General features: G+C 40.4%; 1 protein-coding gene across 1 annotated transcript in view; it reads right to left on the reverse strand.

Moving 5' to 3' along the window:
• The window catches only part of paqr3a (progestin and adipoQ receptor family member IIIa), a 14893-nt gene extending 5558 nt beyond the window's left edge, over positions 1-9335 (reverse strand). Inside the window, exons 1-4 of the mRNA XM_053326259.1 lie at positions 9194-9335; positions 7404-7635; positions 6138-6300; positions 3606-3761 (exon numbers count right to left, since the gene is read on the reverse strand). Of these exons, the coding sequence (XP_053182234.1) occupies positions 3606-3761; positions 6138-6300; positions 7404-7635; positions 9194-9257 (615 nt within the window). The 5' untranslated portion in view covers positions 9258-9335. The remainder of the gene's footprint in view (positions 1-3605; positions 3762-6137; positions 6301-7403; positions 7636-9193) is intronic.
• Between the last annotated feature and the right edge of the window lie 665 nt (positions 9336-10000).

The following is a 10000-nucleotide window of genomic DNA, read 5'->3' on the forward strand; positions in this document are numbered from 1 at the left end:
CCCTTTCCTTCCTTCCTTCCTTCCTTCCTCCCTTTCTTCTCTCCTAAATTTCTTCCTTCCTTCCTTCCCTCCCTTCCTTATCTCCTAAATTCCTTCCTCTTTTCATCCTTACTCCTTTCTTTCCTTCCTTCTCTCCTTACTTCCTGTCTCTTTTCCTCCTTCCTCCTCCCTATCCTTCCTTGACCTGAGGACAACAGGAGGGTTAAAAAGAAGACCGTCTTCTCATTAATATGAATATAAACTAATTGTACACTAAAGCAGCTTCGGCTCTCTCTGTACTTCTAATATTTAAACTTCTATAAGTAAACTGCGTACAATCTGGACAGCCGTCTCCATCTCCGTCCCTTCTGTCCTGTGTGTGTGTGTGTGTGTGTGTGTGTGTGTGTGTGTGTGTGTGTGTGTGTGTGTGTGTGTGTGTGTGTGTGTGTGTAGGCCTCCGTCCAGTCACACGTTAAAGTCCTGCCGAATTTCACAGTGAATAAATTTGCACCAGGAACAAGGCCCCGCTCTGCTTCAGCCAAATTTATCAAAGCTCTCTCTCTTCCTCCCTCTCTCTCTCTCTCTCTCTTTCTCTCTCTCTCTTTCTCTCTTCCTCCTCCTGTTTTCATGACAGACACCATCATGTTCTCTCCTCCAAGATCTTGAGTTTAACTGGCTAAATATATATATATATATTAAAAAAATTAAAATAAAAAAGTCAGTTTTTTTATCTTTAGGGACTTGGCGTGCCACAGGAGAGGAGCCACCCAGAAGCGAAGCCCCAGTTTTGGCATAAATGAGGAAGTAAGGAGGGGGGGGCAAGAGGGGGGGGCAAGAGGGGGGGTCGGTCTTCCTTTACTTCCTTTACTGAGACGGCTCCCAGACTTGCGAACGTCATATGGTTTGGGGAGGAGGAGGAGGTGGGGGGGAGAGGGGGGACGACAGGAGTGACGGACCGCTCCGTGAACGCAGCCATCTGGTTTGAGCTGGAGCAGATTTTGAGCTTCGTTCTGGGGGCAAAATAACCCCCGACGCTTCCAAAATATGCGGGCGGGAACGACGAGCGGCGAGGAACAAGTAACGGAGCCCAGCCAGCCAAACACTTCAGGAGTTCAGAAAAAGAGAGAAAGAGAGAGAGAGAGAGAGAGAGAGAGAGAGAGAGAGAGAGAGAGAGAGAGAGAGGAGGAGAGATAGATGGTGATGGTGGTGGTGGGCGGCTGGAATAAGGAGCTGAGGGGAGGGGAGAGGAGAGGAGAGGAGAGGAGAGGAGAGGAGAAGAGAAGAGAAGAGAAGAGAAGAGAAGAGAAGAGAAGAGAGGAGAGGAGAGGAGAGGAGAGGAGAGGAGAGGAGAGGAGAGGAGAAGAGAAGAGAAGAGAAGAGAAGAGAAGAGAGGAGAGGAGAGGAGAGGAGAGGAGAGGAGAGGAGAGGAGAGGAGAGAAGAGAAGAGGAGAGGAGAGGAGAGGAGAGAAGAGGAGAGAAGAGAAGAGCCTCGAACACACTTATAAACATGTTTACCTTCTATAACCGGGGTGTCAAACATGCGGCCCGTGGGCCAGAACTGGCCCACCGAGGTATCCAATCCGGCCCACTTTCCTTCCTGTCTGTTTTCCTTCCTTCCATCTGTCTTTCCTTCCTTCCTTCCTCCCTTTCTTCCATCTGTCCTTCTTCCCTTTCTTTCTTTCTTTTTTTCCTTCCTTCCATCTTTCTTTCCTGTCTTGTTTTCCTTCTTTCCTCCCTTCCATCTGTCCTTCCTTACTTCCTTCCTTCCGTCCTTCCTCCCTTTCTTTCTTTTTACCTTCCTTCGTTCCTTCCATCTTTCCTTCCTGTCTTGTTTTCCTTCCTTCCTCCCTTTCTTCCTTCCTTCCATCTGTCCTTCCTTCCTTTCTTCCATTTGTCCTTCCTTCCTTCCTCCCTCCCTTTCTTCCATCTGTCCTTCTTCCCTTTTTTTCTTTCTTTCTTTCTTTTTTCCTTCTTTCTTTCCTGTCTTGTTTTCCTTCTTTCCTCCCTTCCATCTGTCCTTCCTTCCTTCCATCTATCCTTCCTTCCTTCCTTCCTCCCTTTCTTTCTTTTTTCCTTCCTTCCTTCGTTCCTTCCATCTTTCCTTCCTGTCTTGTTTTCCTTCCTTCTTCCCTTTCTTCCTACCTTCCATCTGTCCTTCCTCCCTTTCTTTCTTTTTTCCTTCTTTCCTTCCATCGCTCCTTCCATCTTTTTAATGATCCGGCCCACATGAGATCAAATTGGGCTGTATGTGGCCCTTGAATGAAAATGAGTTTGGCACCCCAGTTCTATAAGATGGATTAAATGTGTTTTAATTCCCTAAATAATCAATATATGAAGAGCAGAGTAAAAAAGAGCCTGTTGGTAAATGTGAGAAGATGAAGGTGTTTCCCTGAAGATTCATAGTTGTTTAGTCTTGGTGTCATTTGAGCATAATCTCCCTTTAAATCCCTTCATTATGTCTAATTTCGGGTTGTTCTAAAACTAAGTAATTTTCAATATTAGTCTGTTTTACTGATTTTTTAGTCTAGAAAATGTCAGTAAAACAGTCAACATTGCTCATTATGATTTCCCCAAATATTAAGTTCATGTTCAAGAGTCAAAACTCCAGATTTTCAGTTTCCGATCATTTAAAACAGAGGACAGCAGAAAGCAGAAAATGTTTGTTTTACATGCTTTCTTCTTCCACTGTCTTATTTTCTCTTATTAATCTATCATTTGTACTTTTATGGCTGTTGATAATTAAAGGAAGGAAGGGAGGAAGGATGGATGCAAGGGAGGATGCACAGACAGATGAAATGAAGGAAGAAAGAAAGGATGGATGCAAGGGAGGATGCACGGACAGATGAAATGAAGGAAAGACGGAAGAAAGAATGGACGCAAGGAAGGACGGACAGTTGGAAGGAAGGAAAGAGGCAGGGAAGGTAGGAAGGAAGGATGCAAGGAAGGAAGGAAGGAAGCAATAAAGAAGGAGGGAGGAAAGATGGAAGGAAGGAAGGAAGGAAGGAAAGATGGATGAAAGGATGGATGCAAGGATGGATGCAAGGAAGGAGGGACGGACACATGAAATGAAGGAAGAAAGAAAGGATGGATGCAAGGAAGGATGCAAGGAAGGAAGGACGGACAGATGAAATGAAGGAAAAAAGAAAGGATGGATGCAAGGAAGGATGCAAGGAAGGAAGGACGGACAGATAGAAGGAAGGAAGGACGGACAGATGGATGAAATGAAGGAAGAAAGAAAGGAAGGATGGAAGGAAGGACAGATTCAAGGAAGGAAGGAAGGAAGAAAGAATGGACGCAAGGAAGGACGGACAGTTGGAAGGAAGGAAAGAGGCAAGGAAGGAAGGTAGGAAGGATGCAAGGAAGGACAGATGGAAGGAAGGAAGGAAGGAAGCAATAAAGGAAGGAGGGAGGAAAGATGGAAGGAAGGACAGATGGATGGAAGAAAGGATGCGAGGATGCAAGGAAGGTACAAAGGAAGGAAGGAAGAAAGGAGGAAAGGGAGGAGGGAAGGAAGGACCAGTTTCTGGCCCACGGGCCTCATGTTTAACTCCCCTGTCCTCCAGTATAAAGTATAGACTGGAGGTTTGATATCAGACTCTAGTGATCGATGATGAAGATGAACGTACGTTATTGCAGTAGAAGGTGTAGAAGACTCCGGGGACGTAACATCCCAGAATGCCGATGGAGATGCCGGCGTAGTCCAGCGCCATCCAGCGGCGGCTCGTCTTCTCCGAGCGATGGCAGCAGAACAGGTGGTAACCCACCGAGCACAGCATGCACAGCTGAGGACGGACAAACACACGTTATAGAAACCATCACATGTTAAATATTTAAATCATTTATCAGGAGACTTTCTGCTGCTACAGTACGACACACGAGTATATTATATTATTTATTTTATCTTTTGTTCTTTATCTTGCATTATTTTATCATACTCATATTTTATTACACAGTGTGCATTAGTTATTAGTCATAGTGCACTTGTTTTCTTCTTATAACATAATAGATGAAAAGAACCGATATAAAATGTGAAATGCAAAATACAAAGAAAGAAAAATAGTTAAGAATAAAAAATAAATAAATAAATAAATAAATAATAATAAAAAAATGAATGAATGAGTAAATGAATAAGTAAATAAATAAATAATAAATTAATAATAAATAAAATAAAAAATAAAAATACAAATAAAAAAATACAATAAATAAATAAAATTAAATTAAAATAAGAATAAAATTAAATAAATAGGAACAAAGATACATCCCCCTCCCCACTGTGTTGTTTTTTAATCACACTGTAAAGCACACATTAGCAAAAGGTTGCTAAGGTCGTAGTTCAAATGAACAATATGAGTTTTTATCTTTTGTTCTTTATCTTGCATTACTTTATCATACTCACATTAGTTACCAAGTACATTTTTAATTTATTTCCTGTGTTGTTTTTTAAATCACACTGTAAATTGGGTTTGATTTGTTTGAAAAGTGCTTTATATATAAAAAATGTTGACGGATACATAGCTGTGATGTTAATTTCACCATGTTTCCCCATTCATTCATGCTAACAACATTAGCAATAAGAACCTCTAGCAGTTCAAATGAACATGTACGTCTTTAGTAATGACTTCTCCTCTGACTCAGTCCTTCCCCTGTAGTTGGTCTGTGTGTATTTTAATGGAGTGTTGCTGACTATGTTCATTGGAAAGTAGCTAAAGACTGTACGGAAAGTCTCCTAACCTCCATCTAATGTCAGCTGGTGTCAACTCCTCACTGTGTTCATGTTACCCATTGAAGACAGAGTGAGAACAGACACTATAAAGAGGTTTATTGTTTAATTTAACATAATTTTTTACAACATGGGATTGAAAGTTTTGGTTGTTGAGCAAACTTTCCTGAAGCTACTGTGAATAATTTGGCTCCATTTATTTGGGGATAATTCATCCCATCGCAGCAAAGCTTGTGAAACATATCAGTACAAACAACATCAACGACAGCTGAAACATGATTTAAAGCTTCACCAGGGGAAAAGTTCTTCATCGTTGGTCCAATTCTCATTATCAGGTCGTGGGATCGGGTCGGTTCTCTCAGTTTCTCAGCTCTCACTCACACATGGACTCTTTTATAAAAGATCATTTTAATCCCCTTTTGGGAACGTTCCTCATATTTGAAGAATGGGTTCAATGATGTTAAATACTAATATTCTCTAAAGTGTCTTGAGCTTCTCCGTGTGAATAACTTCTTCAATCTCTAACCTTTTGACAAACTGGAACAACAGTCCTCGATACAGACACAATATATTAAATAAAATAACACTGTGAACCGAGCTTTAACATTAACCCTCCTGTTGTCCTCGAGTCAAGGAAGGAAGGGGGGAGGTAGGAAAGGAGGGAGGAAAGGAAGAAGGGAGGGAGGGAGAAGGAAGGAAAGGAGGGAGGAAGGGAGCAAGAAGGAAGCATGAAGGAAGCGAGGAAGGAAGGGAAGAAGAAGGAAGGGAGGGAGGGAGAAGGAAGGAGGGGAGAAAGGAAGGAAAGGAGGGAGGAAGGAAGGGAGGAAGAAGAAAGGAAGGGAGGGAGAAGGAAGGAAAGAAGGAAGGGAGGGAGAAGGAAGGACGGGAGGAAGAAGGAAGGAAGGGAGGAAGGAAAGAAGAGTGGGAGGGAGAAGGAAGGAAAGGAGGGAGGATGAAGGAAGCGAGGAAGGAAGGGAAGAAGAAAGAATGATCGAAGGAAGGAAAGGAGGAAGGAAAGAAGGAAGGAAGGAAAGGAGGGAGGAAGGGAGGTAGAAAGGAAGGGAGGGAGGGAGAAGGAAGGAAGGGAGAAGGAAGGAAGGGAGGAAGAAGGAAGGAAAGGAAGAAGGAAGGAAGGGAGGGAGGAAAGGAGGAAGAAAGGAAAGGAGGAAGGAAGGAAGGGAGGGAGGGAGAAGGAAGGAGGGGAGGAAGAAAGAAGGAAGGAAGAAGGAAGGAAAGGAAGGAAAGGAAGAAGGAAGGAAGGAAAGGCAGGAAAAAGAAGGAAGGATCGAAGGAAGGAAAGGAGGAAGGAAGGAAGGAAGGAAGGAAGGAACAGTCAGGGTCAGTTTGACCCGGGAGGACGACACAAAGCTTAACAGACATTCCTAACAAACATGGCGGCCGTACGTAAAACTGTAAACGTCGGGGAAACGAGTCGTACCTGGAAGCAGAAGAGTCCGATGGAGTAGATGACGTAATCCTCTCTGGAGGCTCCGAAGGCCGGCAGCACCGACGCCATGTTGTAAACGCCGAGGCAGAAGAAGAGCAGGAAGCCCAGCAGATGACTCCAGATACTTCCTGTCTCATTGGACAGAATGAAGAGGCTGCGGACAGGAAGTACGGACTTTAAAAATCTATTTAAAAGTACGTCACAGGAATCTTTAACACAGGGGGGTCAAACATGCGGCCCGCGGGCCAGAACCGGCCCGCCGAGGGGTCTACTTTCCTTCTTTTCCTTCCTCCCATCTGCCCTTCATACCTTCTTTTTTTCCCTTCCTCCTTTTCTTCCTTCTGTTCTTCCTTCATCTGTCCTTCCTCATTTCCTTCCTTTCTTCCATCTGCCCTTCCTACCTTCCTTTTTTCCTTCCTCCCTTCCTTCCTTCTATCCTTCCTACCTTCCTTTTTTCCTTCTATCTGTCCTTCCTATCCCGCTTTTTTCCTTTCTTCCTTCCTTCCTTCTTCCTCCTTTTCTTCCTCCTTTCCTTCCTTCCATCTGCCCTTCCTACCTTCCTTTTTTCCTTTCTTCCTTCTATCCTTCCCTCCATCTGTCCTTCTTCCCTTTCTTCCTTCTGTCCTTCCTCCCATCTGCCCTTCCTACCTTCCTCCTTTTCTTCCTTCTATCCTTCCTTCATCTGTCCTTCCTCCTTTCCTTCCTTCCTTCCATCTGCCCTTCCTACCTTCCTCCTTTTCTTCCTTCTATCCTTCCTTCATCTGTCCTTCCTCCTTTCCTTCCTTCATTCCTTCCTTCCATCTGCCCTTCCTACCTTCCTTTTTTCCTTCCTCCTTTTCTTCCTTCATCTGTCCTTCCTACCTTCCTTTTTCCTTTCTTCCTTCTATCCTTCCTTCCATTTGTCCTTCCTACCTCCCTTTTTTCCTTTCTTCCTTCCTTCCTTCTTTCCTTTCTTCATCCCTTCCTTCCCTCCCTATCTTTTGTCCTCTGTCCCTTACTTCCTTCTGTCTGTCCTTCCTTCCGTCTGTCTGTCTGTCTGTCCTTCCTTCCTTCCTTTCTTCCCCACTTCCTTCCCAGTATGTAACATATGGACGTATTTAAGACTTTTTAAGGACTTAAAATTGAGATTATCAAATTTTAGACTTTTTAAGACCCAGCAGAAACCCAGCAGTCAGTATCCTGTATTCCAGTTTTGTTAATCTTTGCTCTTTCCTCTCCTCTCTTCTCTTCTCCTCTCCTCTCCTCTCTTCTCCTCACCTCTTAATACACAGTCTGGAGGGCAGGTACGCTCGGTACCCATCGGTGATGTAAGGGTTCTCCCTCAGGAAGCCGGGGATCTGCTCGTAGGTGTAGAGTCTGATCCCGCGGGGAACGAGAACGGGCCAGTACTGATAACCTCCCAGCTCGATGTAGTGAGCCGTCTGAGCGTTCTTCTGCTGTTTCTGAGGCATGGCGGAGCCTGCAGAGTCCGCTTTAGTCTGAGCTGAAGCTGAGGAGACAAAGACCAGAAGATCAGATTAAAGCTCGTTCTTATATAACAAGTACAACTAATTGTTTTACTTCATTGTCCAAAGGGGAGGAGTAGGGGGGGTGAGAGACTCATTTTGTGACTGAAATCTACAATCTGTATTAAGAGGTGATGAAACTGGATTAATTATATCCAAAACACAATCAGACAGACCAAAAGTGAGAATCAGAAGATCAATACATCAAGCTGAGATCCTTCAGAGATTGAAAAGCAGCTTTGTCAAAGATACACAGTTTTACTAAATAAAGAACACAAGACTCCAATCAGTAAAAGTTATGACGAGTGGCAGCTGCTAAAAAACAAATAATCAGGAGAAATACCAACATTTCTCTTTGGATGAGAGGAAAAAAACATTATTATATTACTATTAAACATTATTAAAGTCGTTATTTAAAAGCCCAAGTATCAAACTTTAACCTCTCAAACTAATATAAAACACTAAGAAAGAATTGTTATTATAATATCTCTCAATATTACTATAGTTTTCTATTACCCCTAATCCACTATATATAATTAAAACACCATTTTTACAGTTTTTTTTTACTTGTTTTGTCTTGTTTTTTAGTAGCCTAGTGTGGAAGAAAATGAAGAAATATTGGATTTACACTACTTATAGTATCTACAGTTACATATTAAATGGACAATAATAATAAAATATGACATTACTGCCATAAAAACAAGAAAAATACCAATACTAGTCTATTTTAAAAGCCTCTCTCTCATCTGTGCCTTTAACATTATGTAAAGAAAAACTAACCAATTAACCAAACTAATTTACTAATAAGCCAATTATCAACCTTATGTACTAATATGTTACTATTAATTGCTCATATATTTGATTAATTTTTAATTCAATGGCTATTATTTTTACTCATGTTTTATGTCTTTTAAATGTATTCTATTTTTATTTTATTTTTAGTAGCCTAGTGTGGAGGAAATTAATAAATATTGGACTTAAACTACTTATAGTATTTACAGTTACAGATTAAATGGTAAATAATAATACAAAAACAACAATACTAGTCTTGTTTAAAAGTGCATCCACTAAAGTAGTCTTCATTTAATCTCATGTTAACCATCTGCAGTTTATCTTTCATCTGTTCTTTTAACATTATGAAAAGTAAAACTAAACAACTTAACCATTTAATAATAAGCCAATTATCAACCTTAAATACTATTATATTACTATTAAACATTCACACCTCCTATAACATTATTAAACCTTTTCTTTTAAAGCCCAAGAATCAAACTTTAACCTCACAAACTAATATAAAACACTAAGAAGGATTAGTTATTATTATATCTTAGACACATAATAAAAGTAATTTTATTGTTATTAAAGTCTTTATTTGATGATTATTTAAAGCCGAATTCATCCTAAGATACTACTTAACATTACACCGTGTTAAAGTAGGTTTTATGTCGTGTATAAAACGACTTTAAACAACATTAATCTTAAATTAAATTAGTTTTTAACGCAGTTTGGTGACTAGCTTAAACTTTAAAGGACTGAACTCACCTTTTAACTTGGAGTAGGAGCAGCTGGAGCCATTCTGGAGCTTGTAGTAGCTGCTGCTGCGCATTTATTTAACATTAATTTAACATTTATCCAACGGTTAATTTAATAAAAACATTAAAAAGTGGAAACAAACACGCGACAGCCAAATCACCACTGACGTCACTCACCATGAAGGACCCCAACAGCTCTGAGAGCTGAGCTGCCTGAAACACTGCCTGAGTAAAAATACAACAACAAAATAAACAGGCGGGGTTATTATAGTTAACTAAAACTAAAACTAGCACTGAAATAATGATTTAGTTAACTAAAATAAAAATAGAAAGAGAGTTTTGTAAAAATAAACAAATAAACAAATAAGTAAATACAAACTACAATGAACAATGCAACTAAAACTGAACTGAATTGCAAATAAAATCAGAGTAGCCTATTTTAGTTTTCTTTTCATTTTCTCAATTTTTACTGTATTTTGTTTCGTTTGTATGACCACTGCAAACATTAGTGGTAGTAGTGTTTTATTTTTTTGTGCCCTTATTAAATATTTTCCAAATAAAATAAGGCATTAGATCAAAATTAAAAACTATTAAAAACTATTACATTCATTTTTAAATAATCATTTCATTCAGTAACACTGCCTCAATTTAAATTTTCTTTCAAAAGTTTTGCTATTAATAATAATTGTTATAAACTCAAAAAACAGGCAGATTTGGTTTTTGTGATGAAGCACATAAGATGCAGTTTAAAGCCAGTAAGTGGACTTTGAGTAAAGATTTTTTTTATTACCCCCTCAAGACTGACTAGAAACTCTAC

Source organism: Scomber japonicus, chromosome 9, assembly GCF_027409825.1.
Source record: "Scomber japonicus isolate fScoJap1 chromosome 9, fScoJap1.pri, whole genome shotgun sequence".
NCBI classification, from domain to species: domain Eukaryota; kingdom Metazoa; phylum Chordata; class Actinopteri; order Scombriformes; family Scombridae; genus Scomber; species Scomber japonicus.